Consider the following 20,745-nt stretch of genomic DNA (forward strand, 5'->3'; position numbering starts at 1 on the left):
GGATCCAGCCTAAACAGATATTGCAAGCAAGTAACACTATTCCCTCCTCCTGGTGCAATTCTTGGGCTCAAGGGAGCCTCAACTGTGAGGGAAGCACACCTAATGCATATAAACTCCAGGGAAATTGAATCCACCCAGTTTTGATCTAATTTATAGCACGTGAAATATAATCAGGTAACCCAATCAAACAGCTCCATTGCCAGGAAGTTAAATGGCCGTCTAATTTCAATCTTTGCTATATTATAATGAGATTTTGATTTTCTTTTTCATTTGCTGCAGTTTATGTGTACACAGACATACAGAAAACACTGCAGGACACACTAGTTTGTATGCGTCCACCCATATGTGTGCGCATGTATTTATTATCAGGAATATATTACACTTATCTGTACATCGTAACTGAAATAATACAAACTCTTCCTGTAATCATTAGCCACATAGTAAACTGGACCACAGCACTCCTACTGCATGGGAAACTGTACAGAAGGATCCTCAGCGTGTCCACAGGACACAAACACAATCAGTGCAGAGACATAAAATATACCTGATTTTGCATTTGTTAGTTTTTCCTTTTCTCCTCCAACCACCACAAGGTTGCCTTTGTGCATCTGCCAAGCTAATCACACACAACCAACAGTCATTTTAGCAGGATATACAAGGCCTGAATTACCAACTTCACTTATGCAAATGTTTATTAACTCAAAGATCTCTGCTCGAAGGAAGAAGGGAAGACCTCATCCCCCAAGCTCACATTGAATGAGGATGCAAGCAAGCCCACTGTGATCATCACTAGGCACTTCACAGGCTCCTTCTTTTCGAGGAAGACTTTTGTGAGCTAGGTGGGTTTGGTAGGTGGTGGGGGAAGTTGGCATTCATAACAACTTGCATGTAGGACCTAGACTAGAGAAGCAAAGGGTGAGGCCAACACTGGTAGAGATTGTGCCGGAGCTACTAGGGAGGCTTCACACTTCTTTCGTTTGCTGGGTAGGGTTTGCTGCAGCAGGTTTGCTCACAGTGGTCTCCCAGCCTGCATGTTTCCCCACTGAGCTTTCAGTAGCTCATCCAAGATGTACAGGCAGTGCTGTTGTTGGTAAACGTGGTGGATACTAACTTCATCTTCCCAGCATGGGTCATTGCTAGAGAAGGCCAGCCATGGTTGGGATCTTATGATAGAGGTGCTGCCTGGCCAAATCCATCCTAAGTGCTCACAGCTCCCCTCCAGTTAATCCATTGGAGGCTGCATGGTGCCCTCACCTATTTTGGTGATGCCTGGGCTCTGCCCACCTCATCATTTATGAAATGGTCAGCCCAGGCTTGTTTTTAAAGGGCCTTCACAGCGTCACCTCCATAGCAAGTAGAGCAGTAGCTCCTTACAGCCCTTTGCTTGGGCAGGAGGGATAGTGGGGAATTGCTCTTCTCTCCACTTTGGGAGATCTGGTGGGCCCTAGGGGGCACTATCCCAGTCCTGCTGGGCACTGTAAGGACTGAGGCAAGAGGGGGAGCTCATCGTAAGCTAGCCTCTTTCTTCACCAGCTTTTCCTTGGGCTTCACAAAGCCACAAGATTTGCTGCTGGTAGATGAGGGCTGCCCATTCAGCCATGAAGATGAAAGAGCCCTTTCCTGCCCTTAAAGGAGGCCTTAGTCCCTGGGCTCTGCCTACCTGCTGCAGTGGGTGATTTAAGGGAGATAACTGGAAAAAACATTTCCCGGTATTATTACCCTCTTAAGTGGCCGGATTGATGGGTACGGCCAGCCTGGGGGTTCATGTGCATCGGTGCCCACTTGAAGGGTTGTAACCTGTCTGCAGCCCCCCGTGTACCAGTGGTTGCTGAAGCAGAACATCCAGTACGGGGATGGGGCAGGCAGAGTGCCCGTGCCTGGAGCTCACGTGTCCCTGCAGCTGGTATTGCTGCCTTAGGGCAGGTTTCAGGAGCCAGGTCCATTCCCTGTTGCAGTAGGAGGATGGGAAAGGGCCAGTTGAGCCTCTCGTGGCAACACGGCTCGTGCAGCCTGTGCCGGCAGCGCAGGGGTTATGGGCTGGGCACCGCGAATTCATGCCAGTTGCTGGCAGCCCCTTCAGAAAAATCATAGCTTGGGTTTATTGTCACAGCAGCCTTTTACTTTGAACAGAGTGAAACATTAACCAAATCAAATGGTTTCATTTTAAAGATGGAAGAGCAATAAAACCTTTCCTGCTTGGAACTAGCTGCATTCCCTCTCGTGCCAAAGGCCGTGTTGCGGTGCAAACCAGGAAGGCACACAGATAGGCCCTGCACTTTGGGAAGCCTCCGGCCCCAGAAGAAAAAGCTTGTCCTCACTCACTCTTGACCTGGGGTGCCCCCAGCACCCCCAGGTGCTGTGCTATCAGCAGGGATGGCAGGGGAACCAGGACTGGAGATCTGACTCTCAATGCTGTCATGGATGTCACACTTGACCAGCACAGTCGCATCTCCCCTGTGTGAAGCTGCCCGACAGTAGGACCCCAATCAGGGACATTCAGCAGCACTGCTCCAGATTGGCAAAGCAACCCTCACTATATCTTAAATCTCTCTCATGCCAGGGCACTCAGAAGGTCTTTGCACCAGGGAACGGCTGGTTCCCTTGCTAGGCACCCCACATGTGCTGGACAACTACCTGAGGGCCTTCTCCTATCCTGAACTGTTGTTTAAAACCAGAGCTTTTTTTTTCCTTTCTTTCTTTCTTTCTTTTATTTTTTTTTTCAAACCCACTCCTGCATGCAGAGGTAAGGAGAGACAGGACAGAGGAATAGCAGGAAAAAGTAATGACATTTTGGGGGAAAGAAGTTTGTGTTTCTGGGGTTGCACTGGAAGGAAATACCCTTCACACCTTTGCAGGGAAGGCTTGGTAGCTCCCTTCTGGTCAGAAAAAACTTTCTACAACTTTGTTAGTAACCTGCAGGATTGGAGATGCTACCCCATGGAAGAAATCAATAACAAGCAGCATTGGGAGGTCAAAATTAGACAAGAGAGACATTGGCAACGAGATCAGTGATGGCAGAACTGGAATCAGCCCAGTGTGCTCACCACAGAAGACCCATTCCCAATTCATTGCTGGAAGCATCTGTTGTATACGAATTTCAGCCAACATAGGGATAGGGAAAGCACCATAAAAAGAGGAAAACAATGAAGAAATGAAAGAGATAGATAGGCTCAGCCAGCCCACCCTCAGGCTGATAATATGTTTTAGTGTGTATAACACGGAAAAGTTCAGATTAGCTTCATGGTAACAACTCTTACTGTATCAGAACACATATTGCACCAGACTGAAACATGGCAACGCAGTAGGTATTGCAGAATATCTGTGCATTTAGCAAGTGAAGTATGAAAGAGATTAAAATTATACTTGGCAAGAAGGGGCTTTGTTGCATGTGTGTGTGTGTTAAATAGCTATTCTACTTTCAGGTTGTACTTGCTGAACACATTCAAACCTAGTAATGCATTTCAACAGTGGTAGTTGGTGTGGCATGATCTATTCTAACAAGATGCTCAATTTATTCAGTATCACAGTATCATGCAAAAGCTGCTACAAAAATAATTTTTTCTAAAAAAAAGGAGAAACCCCCCCATCTTTTTTATTTCCTGGAAGGGGCCACAGATACTTTGACAGTGATTGAAGCTATATCCAAGCTGCAGTCTGTGAATCCTGAGTACTTCCCAGGAAAGCCCAACCACAGTTCTCGTGCACTACAGCACCACTGTGCAACCCTACCTCTGCTCACAGGAGTCCTGGGTGTGCCTGGTCTATGCATCTGATCCACAATACACACACCTTGTTTGAGAGTCACTCTCCTTTGCAGTACTCTCTCATCCCACAATTTTTCTGCATATGCTGTCTCTTGCTTACTTAGATCCTACTGCTCAAAGCAGGAACATATTCAGGTTCTTGGCCACAAGCTGAATATAAAAGCACCCCATAGAGCTCCCTTTTCTGAATTATGCTACGGGATTTTTCTCTCTTATGAGTGGGTGAGTCAACTGCAAGAGCTGTGCTACAGCACACACTTCCACTCCAGGCTAATAATCCTAACTAGCCCATTGCCAGCCCCACACTTGCTAACAGCGCCAGTGAGTGCTCTTTAGCTCTTTCCATCAGAGCCTCTGTTGGGCATCACTTTGGCTCAGCTGTTTGGCTCAGCTCTGTTTGGCTCAGCTGTTTCCCGTTCTTGGTGCTATACCCCAGGAAAGTCGCGTTTTGCACAGGAACAGCCCTTCGGAGACAGATGTGTGCGGCACTGGTTGCTGTGGCCCCTTCTGCAGCCCACACATGTGGCATAGTTGTGCCCTCGGGAGAGGGGGGGGGAAAGTCAAAGGAAATGGGTGCACATTTTTTTGCTACAAGGCAGAGAAGTTAAAGGTAGTTTGACAAATCTTTTCGACGAATCTTAAAAGTGCTCTGTAACTTTGGGTAAAATTTAGCAATGAAAAATGATATATAAATACGGAAGGAAACAAATCTGACCTCATTTGCTCCCATGGAGTCGTCTGTGTTTCATTTATGTTTCAGCTGGGAGGAAGCCAGAGTCCTAGCAGGCACTCCCATTTCTGGTCCCAGTACCGGGAACCTCTTGGACAGCAAAAGTCAAAGTACAAGCAATTTGTTCTCTCCTTCTTGCTTACTGGACTTGAAATAAATCAACATGGACAGGAACCTACAGCCAGAGATTTTGATTGTATCCAAAACACAGCAAGTTAAAACAAGATTAGATCTAAGTAAGACTTAAAGATACTAAGATCAAAACATGTTAATCAGTAACCTCTACCAAATTCACTAAAACCCTCAGGTTCCTCTTCTCTAGCCTATATCCACTCACAATATTGATGCTAAGAATTAAAAAGCAGAGAATGGTATATGTATCCTATCTGGTGTTCAATACAAAGGTGATGGTTTTGAAGGCAGTACTGTTTCAGAATTTCAGAGTCGCTGGTGTTCATGTTATATAGAGTACCACTTGGTGGTCGTTTGGAAGGCGCTTCTACTTCTGTGTAACTTTCTTCTAGTTTGGGTAGAAATATTCCTGGGAGGCTAAACAGAAATGCATTTTGTTTAGATACAAGTCTTAGGCACGAGTTAGAAAAATGCTGACCGTAATGAAAATATATCAGCACTTAATAGTATCCAATAATATAAAAAATGCAATTCAGAACATCTTCAACTACATATATATGTGTGTGCGTCTATATATAGGTATAAAGGTACAATACATACATGTATATAAACACAAACACACATATAGAAAAATCCACAACTTGAACTGTTTGTAACTAACCTGAAATACTGCAGCGAAAGTTCATTCTGACGAACCATTAATAGTAGTATTTTCCTTCTTTTGGCTCTAACCACAGTTAAAATGTTTACACATCATACTAGACTGGTTATGCTATCCTAACACATCAGCATGCCAGAACCAGGAGCTCCTATACTGAGATTGTAAGGGTACACTGCCTAGTGTAAAGCTATGCAGCTACAGAGCATGCTTGCAGTAACGAATCCTGGGTGCGTATTGTTGGTAATACTTCCTTGGATGATAACACTCAGCAGATTGGAAACACGCGTAAAAGCCATGTTATCTTGAGCACACAGGTGGCACTGTCATCTTGGCACGGTGCTGACTTTTGCTGGAGTGGGAGGCCCTGATGAGCAGCGATAAACAGGAGTAGGAGATGTGGGAGAGAGTTTAACAGGACTTATGGCCTCTCCAGTCTGCAGCTTCCAAAGGAGCTCTTCATTAGTTCTGCTCAGCCTCTTCTTCTCCTCCGTTTCTTTCTCGACGTATTCTTGAAGATTAGCATTCTCCTCTGACAACTGCCTGGAGAGGGAAGCAACATATCACATAAGCATCCACAGGGCATTAAAGCAAACACCAGAATCAAATGGGCTGTTATCCCCAGCCCAGGAGAAGCTTTATATCAGGTGTGGGCATAGCAGTGGGTTTCCCTGCATGTTTCTAAGCAGAATTGTTTGGATTCGACATTTGGACGCTTCTGGCTCACCACTAACATCAAAGTGCTTGTCACTAGCTCAGGGAGCCCTGCGTCAATGCCGAGCACCTACCGCAGATTCATCCCATCTGCAGCAAGCCTGTAGTTAAGCTGCCCATGTTGGGGACATAATTGTCCCAGGTCTACTGTCAAAGAAGAGTGAGAAAAGCACCATCTCCAGAGGTAATGGCAGTCCTCCAATGTCCAAGCTGACCTCCAGAGGTGTCTTCATCTCAGCTCAACACCTTTCTGAGGTAGCTAAGGCACCAAAGCTTGGATGGGATAAGTCTTGGCTTCCATCTGCTGCCTCGTGTAGCTGTTGGCATCATGCATGGATTCAAAAGCACCAAGGACCTCCATGCATTAATCACATGCTCCAAAGAGTTTAGAAATGGATACTTTCTCATATAGAAAATGGAGCACAAATCCGAAATTGATAAAAAAGCTAGTATGTTTGCTTCTTTATACGTATATTCATAAGTTGCTAAAATGCAAGGCTGTGATGCACTGCAAGAACAGGCCTCTTCACTCACACAGACAGAGGGGATGGAGCAGGTGTGGAAAATGGTATATAGAGACTTTGTATCTGTGCGGAGGTGTGGAGTGAGAAAATGTAACATCACAAATACTGGCATATGATGAGTGTTTGGCAGCCATCATGGAGCAGTGGCACAGCCCACCCTACTCCCAGTGAACAGATTGGCTTAGGAGTGGCTTTTTGCAGCCCATCAGTTGACCTAAGTAGGATCTACATGGTCACACCTCCCCAGAGTGAACTCAGACAAATTCTGGAGCAAGTGTTTGAGCTACTTGGCTTTTTCACCAGAGTAAGGCATGGCCACTGAGAGACTCATGAGAGACTGAGCCAGTTATCACTGGCCAAAAGGACTGTTTAGGCTATCTATAAATCATGGGACCCTGGAGTGCTTCTCAGAATGAGTCCCAGAAACATAGTCCAAGAATAGGATGCAAGTGTGCACCCACCAGCATTGGCCTTCACTGGAAGGAATCAGATTAGTGGGCACCATGGGAGCCAAAGACAGTCCCATGGGGTTCCGAGGCCAGGTCCACAGAGCACACAAGGGTCCATGCCTGCCTGATGCTCTGACCCCACCTTGGGCACCTGGGTCTTGGAGAGGACTTCAGAGCTGGAAACCTAATCTCACATAGATACTTAACCCAGGCCCCTTTCTAATTAATATTTGCTTGTGCCTGAGTTTTTTTTTTTTTTTTTTTTTTTTTTTTTTTTTGCCCCCCTCAATGCTGACTGTGGCATTTGCCTCTTCTGTTCAACACACTTGGGTGCCCAGCATGGGTTTGTGACCTCCACTTTAGAACCTGTTCACTGGTCCAGCGATTTCTACACAGAAACATTCCTAAAAGCCTCTGTGGAGATAGACCTGACCCCAGGGTGAAGCCTAGAGCCCTGGGTTAAGCACTTGGGCGCCATACACTAGCAATCCCTTGGATAGGGCTCTCTTTCCAGCACCTGGAGAATAAGGAACTTCAGCAAGCAATCAAAAGTAGCCATCATCCTGGCTAGGGCACCACTTCAGCTCACCAATGAGCAGCACAAAGTGCAGGTGGGCTCTTTAAGTCCTGCTTTTTCCCTGGCTTCAATGCCTGGCTCCAGCCACCTTTGCCCAGCAGGACTTCCACTTTACCAGAGGAGCTGGTAAAGTTGCCCCATCTTTTACAGAGCAGTACAACAGCTAGAGCAATCCATGGAAAAGGGGAGCCCTGAGTTTTACATTCTCTTCTGTTTGACTGAGGACAAAAATCAGACTGCTCAACTCCCTGGACAGCTGTACCTCTCACCCTTGTTTCTGAACTCTGCCACTGAAGCTGTGCCAGAAGGGACATAGCATTTGTGGATAGGAGAAGGATTAAAGAGGGAAGTGAGAGCCACCACATTCCTGACTCTTCCAACTAGTTGCCACAGCACTCAAGGGCAAAGGAGTCATTGCTCCCAATGCTCATCATGAATTTCAGCTAATGTCCTTATGTAGGATGCAACTCAGACCCAAGGTCTTCCCTCTGCTCTGTATATGGCTGCAAGGCTATAGAGTCCTTCAGTTCCTTCCTCCTTGGCCCTTGTGAACCCTGAATTCCTGGCTGCCACAGCAGGAAAACTTCACAAGAGAGGACTGGGGAAGTGTTTTCCTCAGAATACCTTGTAACCTGATGACTCCTTGGGAGGTGAGACGTGGAAATGTGTGGGTTAGATGAGTGGACAGTGAGGTGGCTTGAGAACTGGCGGAAAGGCAGAGCTCAGAGAGTCGTCATCAGTGGCGTGGAGTAGAATTGGAGGCCTGTGGCGTCCCCCAGGGCTCAATACTGGGTCCCATCCTGTTCAACTTTTTCATCAATGACCAACATGAAGGGACAGAGTGCCTCCTCAGCAAGTTTGCTGATAAAACCAAGCTGGGAGGAGTGGCTGAGACATCAGAGGGCTGTGCTGCCATTCAGAGAGACCTGGACATGCTGGAGAGCTGGGCAGAGAAGAACCTCATGAGGTTCAACAAGAGCAAGTGCAGATTTCTACACCTAGGGAGAAATAACCGTAGGCAGCAGTACAAGCTGGGGGCTGACCTTGTGGAGAGCAGCTGTGCAGAGAAGGACCTGGGAGTGCTGGTGGATGACAAATTGACCATGAGCCAGCAATGTGCCCTTGTGGCCAGGAAGGCCAATGGTCTCCTGGGGTGCATTCGGAAGAGTGTTCCCAGCAGGTGGAGGGAGGTGATCCTGCCCCTCTACTCAGCCCTGCTGAGGCCTCATCTTGAGTCCTGTGTCCAGTTCTGGGCTCCCCAGTAGAGGAGAGACAAGGAGCTACCGGAGAGGGTCCAGAGTAGGGCTACAAAGATGATGGGCTGGAGCATCTGCCCTCTGAGGAACAGCTGCGAGAGCTGGGCCTCTTCAGCCTGGGGTCAAGAGAAGACTGAGGGGGGATCTTATCAGTGTGTACAAGTACCTGAAGGAAGGGTGTCAAGGGGACGGGGACAAACTCTTTTCAGTTGTCCTGTGTGACAGGACAAGAGGCAATGGGCAGAAATTGAAGCACAGGAAGTTCTGCCTGACCGTGAGGGGGAATTTCTTCCCTGTGAGAGTGACAGAGCACTGGCACAGGTTGCCCAGAGAGGTTGTGGAGTCTCCTTCTCTGGAGATCTTCAAGGCCTGCCTGGATGCAGCCCTGTCTAAGATGTCTAGGTGACCCTGCTTGAGCAGGGGTTTTGGACTAGATGATCTCCAGAGGTCCCTTCCAACCTTACTGATTCTACAATTCTATGATCTTCTCTCTAGCACTACCTCAAGGAGTACTATGGTCAATCTGCTGTCACAAAACCAGCTGACTGCTTTTAAAAGAAATGAGGTAGTGAAAGCAGAGTGTGGGAGTCTGATTGGAGTGCATTTAGGCCATGTTCTACGAACATCTGTTGGATTACACCCTCTTAGAGGTGCATGCAGGAACACCTGGTTTCTGCATCCCAGTTACGCTTGCGCATGAACCAGGTCCTGAGGTGATTAGGCTGGAGCAGCTCTGGATACATACCTAACCTGATTTTCAGGTAATGTGAAATTTTTAGAAATAAATAGGGAGGCACCTAAAATCCCCACTGGTATTGCCAGGGTTCAGTAGCAGCAGAGTGTGGATTTGGATACAGATGCTAAATTCTGCCCAACTCTGTTATTGGGCATAGACTACAGCCCTTAGCAGATGTCACAGACTGCTAGTTCATTCTCTTTGTGTGATCAAAACTCTCTGGAGGTTAGGGTGGAGGATTTTGTTCAAAAATATTTTTAAAGGATTTCCGCTTTTCTAGCTTAGCTTCCTACAGAAATGGTGTTCTTCTGATCATGCATGTGCCTGTTCCTCTCTCGCTCCCCTATAAGTTTTGAAGCAGATTCAGCAGCAGCTAGCAAAGTCAGAGTATTAAATGATATGAGTTGGTAGAATTTTTGTGAAAGCTGCTTGCCTGGTTGAGAAGAAAGATCCTATTCATGGTCCTACAGGGGAAACAGCTGTGGCATGAGCTTACAGTCTAAAAGGCATGAGAAAGTCCACATGGGAGCTCACCCTGAAGAAATAACTCCATAAGAAACCTTTTGCTACACATGGAATTACTTTTTTTTTTTTTTTTCCCAGTGCCTAGCAAGATAGATCATAAAAATTACACACTGAGCTCAGCTACACCTTTTTCCAAACAACATGTGCTGAGAAAAAATATATATATATGTGCTACTGGTATAGAATATGCGACTGGCTCTCAAAGCTGGTAAAAGCTTGTTTGGGCTTTGGCAATAGGTTCATCTCACCAACACAGACCTCAGAGCACTTCTGACAGGGCCAGCTCCTTCCTCTGCTGAAGGTACAGCATGGACAAGGGGCAAACCTGGACATCAGCCTTTCTGAGCATAGTAGCTTGCTACACAGCTAATGCTGCTTGCTGGATGCATGGTATGATGCCCAGTGTCATGGTGGTCTCCAGAGTCTCTCACACAGGGGATCATATAGCACTAGAATACACTGAAATTTGCTAGCAGAGGCAGGCTGCAGGCTATCTGCATGACAGGTGGTAATTCAGAGAGACATTCAAACACAAAAGAGTCCCACAACCATAATAATAAACCATGGAGCATGCAGATGTCCTCAGAAAGCAACCTGCTTTGCCACACAGCTAGGGGAAAGGGTTCCTGTTTGTTTTAACCTCACACATGCTGTGCTGGGCATCTGCATTGCCTCATCTCCCATGATGTGAACGGACAGAGGCTGGCTTCATGTGGCCCTGAGACAAAGACATCCTTCCCCGCTGTGATGGGACAGCACTCCCACAGGCAGTATTGGTGACATCCTTCAGCAAACCCTTTGCATGCTCAGTTGCCCCATGCCTTCCTCTACTGCATCATGTGGAGGGAGATGGACAGATTCAACATGACGGCTTATAAAAGATACACATGCCCATTCTACTCCTCATCACTACTCGGGCCAAAGGAAGAAGCAAATGTAAAAGCAAATCTTGTATCTTCTACTGAGAGAGTCTAATCTAGCTGGGAAACTCTTTATCCCCAGCACTGCAGAAGTTATTACCAGTCACTAACCCTCTCCCAGTCACCTGACAATTTAACCAGTCAAGACAAATCACAGTGGAAATCACAGCCAGGAAATCACAGAGGTGCACAGGGAAACAGTGATATCCTAGGGATCCAAGGAAATGGCTTGACCCTTGCCATTGACACATATTAAAACCTCTCCCAAATGATCTAGATGTAAAGAGACACCAGAGTTTTGAGAACCAGGAGGTCAAAGGAGACCAGTCACTTGCCGGTCATCTCCATCTCTGGAGTGCTGCTGGCTAGAAAAAATGCCATCCTCAAACACCCTCAGCCTGAAGAACCAAATAGATGATAGTTTAGTGGGAGGGAGAATTTGTTACCTCGAGGAACCAGGTGATTTAGTAAAGTCACTGTAGGAGTCTCAGACAGAAGATCTGTGGAGATCCCATGTCTAAACCCACTGCATGACCTACCTACAGGGCTTCTGTTCCTTCCTGGGTGCCTGCCCTTGGCTATGGTTGGAAATCCCTGGAATATTTAGGCTTTTGACTGCCAGCTTTGGCATACTGATGCCAAACCCTGGGGCCTGTTATCCTGTCACTGTCCTGTAAGTCTAGTCAGCCCAGGTGTCCCCTCGTGATCCAAAGCCCCAGGGTCCTCCTAAGGGGGACTAGATCCTCCTTCTACAAAAGGACTCAGGTCATTGAGGGAGGCTCTTGTCCTGGCAATGTCACAGCAGTCATGAAAATGTTACAGTTGAAAGTGAGTGGCCTTTCAGTGACTTTCCATGCCAATCTCAAACTCAGAATCTGTCCCCAAAGTCCTATTTTGAAACCAGTACCTACAAAGTTATTTCTAGAAGCAAAGCACTTCACCCATACCTCAGCAGGGAATATAGAGCCTATTCACCCAGCTGGAGATGAGCACCTACAACAAGGAGGCCAAAAACTGCCCCCATCACGCAGGCTGCTTTTACAGGCATGGACAGAGGCTGGCACTCCCAGAGCACAATTCATCCAGCCTGAAAGCAGATGTCCCAAATAGGTCAGATGAACCAGACTTTAAGTATTTCTTTTTCTTTTCCTCAGTCACAGAAGAGCTGTAGATAACCAGCTCAGACAGTGATATGTGCATTTCAGATAGATATTTACATAATTTAAGATTAGGTGAGATGAAACCTAACCCTCATGCCATCCTGAATGTTATTACAAGCAATACTGCCTTTTATACATCTACATGCAGGACAAATTATTCCCGTTTAAGGCTAAATCATTATTAAAGGAGAAAGTAAAAGAAAAAAAATACCCTAAATTTAAACCAGAAATGAGACATTAAAGTTAAAAAAGTCAGCTAAAACATTAAATCATATTTTAGGCCAATAGTATCATTTTTGATAACACCTGACAACAGTTAGGTAGCTGGTGTGCTGTGACAAGTTTCAGCTCTACCATCTCTCTTTAATTTCCCCCCGACTCTGCCCCCGCCTGGCTCCAATTGTGGTTTCTTGTCTTCTGCCTGACTATAAACTCTCCTGGTCAGCCTTGTCAGGTTATTAGACAGTGCAAATAAAAAAACACCGCCAACACAATACCAAAGTATACCCCGCCGGGGTGGCAGTGGCACTGCCAGGACCTCTCTCCTGAAATTGTCACATTTCCAGTGCTCGCTACCTGCTGACACAAGGGTTGCATGACACTTAACACTGGAATCAGAAGCAACTGGGAATTTTCACCTTAGCAGCATGTCAAAATCATGAAAACAATTTCACATAGATATATGGCTTTCCTCATGTTAAAGCAAGCAGACTGTAATATAAAATGACTTTTTTTTTAGCAAAATAAGCAGTGGGGATGACAATACGCTTCCAGGAAGAAATATGCTTAGTTTTTTTTCCTTCTGAACTAGTGCCAGTCATGTGTGGTTATAATTTACAGTGTCCTGTCAAGCTCAGTCATGTTGCAAATATCATCACAAACCTTGTTACGACGGTATTTTGATCAATTCTGACTCTGAGGTCTTCATTCTGCTGTTGCAACACCTGGATTTTTTCTTCCAGGATTAAATTTTTTTCAGCCTGCAACAAAAGAAGGTTTGTTAAGTCTGAAGAAGTCTAAGCACCTGATCCAGAAAGGTTTGTTCTTTATCCCAGGAAAGGAGTATATTTGTCCCTATAACAACTTCTAAAATTTGTTGAGAGATGGAGGTGGTCATTTTGACTGCAGCTATGAAGAGGTCTGACTCACACCATGTGAGTGTGGGTCACTTGCTTTTGGTGAAGTAAGTGGAGTTGTCCACACAGCCTTGAAGGGAGGCAGAGCTGAATTAAGCCTCATTTATAACTGAGCAGGAGGAGAGTCTTAATCTTGTCCAACATGAAGAAAACATCATCTCCTGTGGTGCCCCCACATCTTTCATCAGAAGAGTCACGTCTCCAGAGCTACTAGCACCATCTGTTGCTCTCAACAATATTTTGCCTTGCCAAACATCCTCACTAATGACACTCAAACCTCTGAAGATGAAGAAGGAAGCATTAAGGTATGCCAGACCACAGTTTCTGAAAACAGCCTCAACTAGAAAAATGTCTGGCACCTAACCTTAGCTAGCTGCCTATGACCCTTCTGCAGCTCAGGGGAGGAAAGAATTATTGGCCAAGGCAATCCTAGATTGCTCCTAGATTGGCGAGCTGCTCCACTATGACAGTGTCAGCTTAAATAAATGGCTTAAACTAGGCATTCAACTTCAAATTGCAATTAGGTGAAATGAATTCTGCCCAACTGTAGGTAGCTTCCATTCAATAGAGTTCAAGGATAGTCTGATGCTGTCAATAGCAATGCATTAAAACATCACTAAGAGGCATGTACTACAGCCTCATATGCCCTGTTTTTCCAAAATTTTGAACTTGACATGTATAATCCCCTTAGTTCTTGGCTTTTCAGCAGTTTGAATTTTGCTGAATTCAACACTTTCGGAAGAAAGCAAGATATCACAGGACAGCCTTATCACCAGGTGAGCAGCATTTTTGGTTATCAAATTTTCCAACCTTTTATAGAGAATTGAAATACTATCCACAGGAGTTAGCAATAACTCACACTTTCCAGTGGAGACATCACTTTTCAGCAGTCATTTCCAGCCAATGCAGTTAACTGTAAAGGATGGCTACATTTTGCAATGCTCTGAAACAGTATGCCAGAGAGAGATATCATAATGCACCTCCTCTACTCTTTTAACCCCAATGGTTTTAACAAATAGTGTTACCACAAAACATGGGAGGAGATTTGTGCATCTCCTTCCCTTTCCAACACAACTCTTGACTTATACTGCCCTACTGCCACCTTCATTTCCAGCCTCCCTTTCAGCTTCAAACATACAAGGAACAAGGCCTCACAGTGCTGGCCACATGGCCAAACTCTCTGCCTCACTTCAGCAGTGCCTTCGAGGCCACCAGCCTGGTCATCCCCACCATGCTCTGGAGTCCTTGGTCAGGGTCAAACCCCTGTGGTTCCTGGTTTGCCTTATTTACAGTCTCTGCAGATCTCAGCTCAGATATGGGGGCAGGGAGAGTGTCTCTGTACCTTTCAGGAAGGTCCACAGTCCTAAAAGCATATGGCAAAGCATCAGGGTAGGCTGCTACATCCCCAGAAGGATGAGGTCACCCAGGCCAGGTCAGACAGGACAAGCAGTTAAATTCCCTTTTCCAATATCCCTTATGACTCCTTCCACTCACACCTAACCCCATTCCACAACAGCTAATCCTTTCTCCTGCTGAATTCCCTCACCTCCTGAGTATTAGGCTCTGCCCAGCACTAAAATTCAAACGTTTTTTAAAAAATGTTTCTAGTTTTTCGTAATGGTAATTAGCAGAGATTCTTCTCGGGAAGCTGATCCATGCGAACATGCAAGAGAATTTTGACTGACTGTCAATCTCACCAAACCCTGCTTCTTTCAGGCACTGTATTTTCAGGACCCTCTCACCTATCTTACCCTGTATTTGGAATCCTATTCTGCTTATTTATGAGGCATACCAGATTTCAGAGCAATTTGTGATACCCTGTAGATGTTAAAGCACTTAAAAAAAATGATCTTTAAACCGAAAGCAGTTGTCCACTTAGACCACAGTAGGACCAGTGTTTTACTGTTCTAAAGGGCAGGAGCAGGACTGTGTGATCATATATGGTCAATTTGCAAATGCATCTAAATGACCAGGAACCATGTAAGCCATTGATTTTTTTTTTCAGTGCAACACTACAGTGCATGTTTTCAGATGTTGGCTTAGCTCCAGGAACAGCGTGTTGGAAGGAGCACTGTTAACAAGCCTCAGCTGTATAGAGACATTTTTCTTTATATTCATTTACTCAAGCATCTGTTCAGCAAAATAATCAACTGAGTTCTCAAATTTCCCCATAAATGGAAACAAATCTTGCTGAGCGTTGTGCTGAAGCAGCTGTCCCTGCTCCCCAGCTGAGGTAATGTCTCATCCTGTTACCACACTATACACTCACTGTCATTCTAGGTTATGCCTCACAAAATGAACCTCGTTTCCAATAAAAATGAAACTAATGGTTACCTGGGGAGTCTTTTGTTAGGGACCCACACAAGCAAAGGACGAGGACACAGAGTAGGCTGTGGAAAAGCATTACCTCAGCATTAGAGAGAGCTTTCTTATCACGAGCCTCGCTAGAGACTGCTCTACGAATATTGCTAATTCACACTGGAGGCTGGGAGCTCCCTCGATGTCTCTATTAGCAGGCAGAAAGACACAAATGATTCACCTTTGCTCTGCTTGTACTACACCAGCCCTAAATGGTCAGCTGACTCCAGGAGAGGAATATAGTGATGGCTGGTGTGCAAAATTATGTCCTGGGCAGTATCATGAAGTTCTCCCTCCTCATTCTTCCTGCACCAGTCGCCTTGCTATCTAATTTACAGGATTAGCATTTCATCTCCATGAAAAAGAAATACAGATGAACAGAGCGTGTGAGAAATCAGGGGTACCATGGGTGGGTGAAGGGATGGGAAAAATCCCAGTTTCTAGGTGAAAAGCTGAGACATGCTATAGCAGAAGCTGTGTGGGTTGGCAGTGCAATGATCAATATATAGCCATTTATGAAACTCTTGCTGTGTCCTTCACAACCCCCTTCTTTATCTCACCCCTGTTGAATTAATCTACGGTAACAACACTTTTACTTTTCACATCTCTGCAATATTCCCTCTGGAGGAATAATGACAACTCACCAGTTTTTCTAGCTCCATAATCTTCTTCTCCTGTTGGTGAATCAGATGGTTCTTCATTTCCAGAACCTGTTTTAAGCTATTCATATCTTCTTCTAAGTGCTGATATGGGGCTAGTGCAACCTAGGAAAAATATCAGTGGTTTGGACATTTGTTAGAGCAGGTGTTCAACCATAAAATAAAATTTCTACAATCTATCAGTGATTTAAGAGTCTTACTGCTCTATACAAACTCAACTGTAAGTTGGCTTACTGAAAGCTAACTGGACTTGGTCTACCAGCCCACTGGGACCCTGATAGTCTTTGCTAGAGTATCTCTTTAACTTAGTAGCTAATTTTACGGTACCTTTCTGTTAACCAACCTCATGGCTAGTAGGATGGGATGCCATGTTGCTCAGCAACCTCATCCCTTCCCATAGCTTGAGAACTGCATGAGGTGTTTTACGACTGAGTAGAGATTTAGGCTTGAGAAGAGTGCAAACATGAAATTTAGAAAAGCCAGGTGGCTGGAGATTAAAACAATGGTGGTTTGCCTGTTCTGAATGACCAGATCAGAGACCTGGTGACCTGTTAACAAAGACCAGACTCTCATGGGAAGAGGAGCAGTGATTCCTATCAGTAAGGTATTCCTCTCCTCTGCTCAGAAACTTTGGCTGTAGGAGACGTTAGAGTTCAGCTCTTGGACAGAAGCTGTGCTCTGCATTATACTGATTAAATATCACCACTGACTTAAGCTATTTTTGATTTCTGACAGTGTAACTCGGTTCACTGAAGTGTCTGGTAGTGCTTGGCATTTGCATCACTGTGATACAGCAGAATTTGTTCTTTCACGTAAATTAAATACCGCAGTGGGGGTTGAAGAGAGACTGATGCTACCTGTTTCCTGGGGTGAAGCCAGTTTCAGATGTTTGTGCTCCCTTCCTAAGTTTTTGCACCTAAAAACTACTAAGCCTCCCCACACTCACCCCACTATTTCCATTCACCGTCCCCTCTGTGGTGCTGATACAGCTGTTCATGGGTCTGTGCTGTGAATTGTATTGCTGAAATGATCCAAGTCAAAAGACAACTTTTTTTTTGGAGACTCATTTCAGGGTTATTTCATTTCAGATAAATAATTGCATTGTATGTTTACTTACACACTGTAAATAAACAATATATCCTTCGTATGCAGCAGTTGAATAAATGATTTCTATGACAGGTCTATTCTCTGTAAGTCCAGAAAAAAAATAAAGGAATACTGAGTGCACTTTGACTCACAGGGCACAAAAGAAGACATATAAATGTGCAAAGGCAAAAAAATGAAAAGGAAGAATGGAAAAGAAGAAAGATGAATAGGAGGAGATATCAGAGAGCTGAATGATCAGGATACCAGATAGTTAAAATGTTTGTGAAACAGCTACATATACTAGATTAAAGGCTCTGGAAAAAGAGGTGAACTCAGAAAATAATGGATAATAACACAGCATTTACAGAGAGAGAGCTTTGTATTCAGACCTAGGTTAAGATTTCTGATTCTTACACAGCCCTCAAGATTTGGGATCCTGGCTCAGGCCTGTCTCACTCAGCCCTTAGGGTAAGACTCTTATTGCTAATCCTACCCCTGTAAGATGTGACCCACGCTGAGAGCATGTTGATGACTGTATAATTATAGTTGGCATCTACCTCCAGTTGTTCCTCGGTGTTTTTCTTCAAAGCCTCTTCAAATCGCTTTGCTTTGTCCTTAAGCGATTGGTTCTGGAAAGTGAGGGTGTCTACCTGGTCCTGGAGGACAAATTAAAACATCACCATCCTGTTATCACTGCTGTTACATCCACAGAAGTCAATCTGCATGGTGCAGCCACCAGGGGAGCGGAATATGCCTTAGACACCGCTGCAAAGTGTTATTTGTTACAGGAGGCTGTTTAAACATCAGTGGAGGTTTTGACAGCATGTATCTCAGGACATCTCAAAATCCCTGAAGAACCTGTGGCTAGCTGACACAAGTTCATGAACTGTCTTTGAGACTAAATCACCCCACCACCTTGGGATGGATGAAAACAAACATGGCCTTCTTTGGGAAAGCAGGTATTTATATCATGGGTATGAAAAAGATTGTTTGTAGAGTCTCTAGATTCTGAACAAGGAGGTAAAAATACCCCATTCCTGCCTCTTTCACCTTGCTAAGCAAAACTCCAGAAGGCTTGGAGTCTAACATGATAATAAGTAATGCAGAGTTAGTGATGCAGGCTTTAAATGATCATCGTTTCATCTCAAGAGCTATACACTATTGAGATGAGCAGGATGCAGTTGCTAGCACCTCACTGACAGCCAAACTCTAAAGCCCCCATGGAAGGGCACATCTCCTGTGGTACCAGGAATTTAGGTCCCTAGCAGCCTCTGCATCCGTGGGTCCCATGGCCAGTACACTCCACACTCTGGCAGAGCATGGGGCTGGCCATGGTGGGCACCTAGGTGTTCGGGACAAAAGGGTTGTTGCAACTAGTACTCCACCTCCCAGGTCTCAGATTCATGACACTTCACTTCTGATGTCCGCTACTGAGATGTCTGCTTTTGATCTAGGTGAGTGTGTCTAGATATAATCTAGATTAAATCAAGATAATTACACCTAAACTCCCTCTGTGATCCATAGAGAGAAGAACGCCAGCTGGGTCCATCCCACAGAGGGAAAATAAATAAGACACAAGACCATGTGGTGAGAGATGAGCACTGCTGAGGGGATCCAGCGGATACCCTGGAGACATCTGCTGGAGGGTTGTCATGCTGGCAAGGCAATGCACTAGGACTCCACGGCCACTGGAGCCCTCCTCACCATGCAAGGAGAAGAGCCAGAGTTTGCTCCTCTTGGCTTCAGTATTAGGTCAGCAGTCAGCAGGGTCAAAAGGACTTTTCTTTTCATTAGTCAGCTGAGTTTTCCTCCCTTTAGGTTTGTCCTCTATTCTCCTTCAGATACAGTTAGTATTTTGCTGAACTAGCTGTGGGGAAAAAACCTGAGGAGGCATCTTTTCTGTTAGATCCCAGTGTGGACAGATGAAGAAACAGAGGCCGTTAGAGAAGCAGCAGTATCCCTGGTACAAAGATCTACTTGCTGGGAAACAGGGGAGCAGTTCAGTCTTAATAGCATCTGCTCAGGCAAAGGGACTCACAGCAACACTTTTACTACAAAATAACATCCTGGTGAATCAGAAGTGGCAGTGAGAAGCAACAGTACGTCACAGCAGAAATGCTGTGACTGACCCGCACTCTCTACCTGTACCATGATGACCTCTGCAACATCATTAAGCGGTAGAGAATAATGAAACAACTGACCTGCAGTGACAGCCGCAGTTTTTCAAAACTCTCTCCTAATTCTTTCTTTTCCAGGTCATGTGCAGACATCAGTTCTAGGGAAAATACACAGACATGACATTGCTACGTGAAGCCCAGCAAGCCAGGGTCTGACAGCCCAGAGATCATAAGCCAAGCATTATTCAGAAAGTAGTTTTAGGGCATGGAGGTTCCCTAAAATAAAACATTCTGGGGGGCTTTGGGAAGATTGTTTTGATGTTCAAGATTTCCAAAGCTTTCACCAACTCAGGTACCTGTGTTCAACTCCTGATTTTTCAAAACTGCTCAGAAATCTCAGCTTCTAGGGATTCCAGTTTGAAAAGGTTCAGTCTGAAAATGGGTGATTCACAACTTCAAGGTGAGTATCTTCAAATCAAGTGTCTGGGGATTAGTGGATATGTTTACAGGTTGGGATTGTAATCTCTTTGGGGAGATCGAGATGGGGGGTAGCAATTCAGGTGCAAAAATGTGAATGCAGTGCTTCTCCAGGATATGTGACATGACCTGTAAAGTTTATTAAATTAATGAGACTGTCAGACTTTAAAGAAAGAAAGTCCTATATTTCTACTAAGTGATTATACACTTTACTACTAGAATATATTGCTCTGCACTTACTGAAAATCAAAAATTTAATAATCAAAATGGAATAAAGTTTAACCTCTGAACCAGTGACATGAAACTGTCATTCAGTACTGTGACACCTAACTTCTTAGGACATGGCCACCTTGTTTGCTATGTCTCCCCCCTCCAAAAACATGGAGTTTTGCCCTCTACCACAGCCCAGTAACTGCAGCAACTACAGCACTAACACTACTAATGCTCATTCCAGCAGTTGTTGCAATGCCACTCCCATGCACAGGAGGGCATTTCATACCCACACTAGAGAGCACAAACTCCAGACGCAAAAGCCTTGATAATGACAGCCAAGTCTTATTATCAGAAAACATAAACGAAAATGGACAGTTAAGAATATCCTCAAGGAACAGCTTTTTATTTTCAAAAATACATATATGTTAATTTAAAATGATATTATATATACCACCTCTGCCTATGGGAGAGGGGAATAGACTGTTTTCAGCTAATGTCGTGCTCTGGACTGTGCTTCTAAATGATACTGTGCATAACTAAGCAATATTCAATTT

General features: G+C 45.0%; 1 protein-coding gene across 2 annotated transcripts in view; it reads right to left on the reverse strand.

Moving 5' to 3' along the window:
- Positions 1 to 324: 324 nt before the first annotated feature.
- MTUS2 (microtubule associated scaffold protein 2) overlaps positions 325 to 20,745 on the reverse strand; it is a 321,795-nt gene continuing 301,374 nt past the window's right edge. The window contains exons 12-17 of one of the 2 annotated variants that reach the window (XR_009957320.1): positions 19,586 to 19,659; positions 17,942 to 18,040; positions 16,284 to 16,403; positions 13,028 to 13,125; positions 5,288 to 5,827; positions 325 to 5,043 (exon numbers count right to left, since the gene is read on the reverse strand). Coding sequence is in view for 1 of the 2 variants with exons in the window: in XM_062567163.1 (XP_062423147.1) it covers positions 5,611 to 5,827; positions 13,028 to 13,125; positions 16,284 to 16,403; positions 17,942 to 18,040; positions 19,586 to 19,659 (608 nt within the window). In the remaining variant the exon portion in view is untranslated. Of the gene's footprint in view, positions 5,828 to 13,027; positions 13,126 to 16,283; positions 16,404 to 17,941; positions 18,041 to 19,585; positions 19,660 to 20,745 lie in introns of both variants that reach the window. The other variant, XM_062567163.1, reaches the window with a different exon arrangement.

Source organism: Rhea pennata, chromosome 1, assembly GCF_028389875.1.
Source record: "Rhea pennata isolate bPtePen1 chromosome 1, bPtePen1.pri, whole genome shotgun sequence".
Taxonomy (NCBI): Eukaryota; Metazoa; Chordata; class Aves; order Rheiformes; family Rheidae; genus Rhea; species Rhea pennata.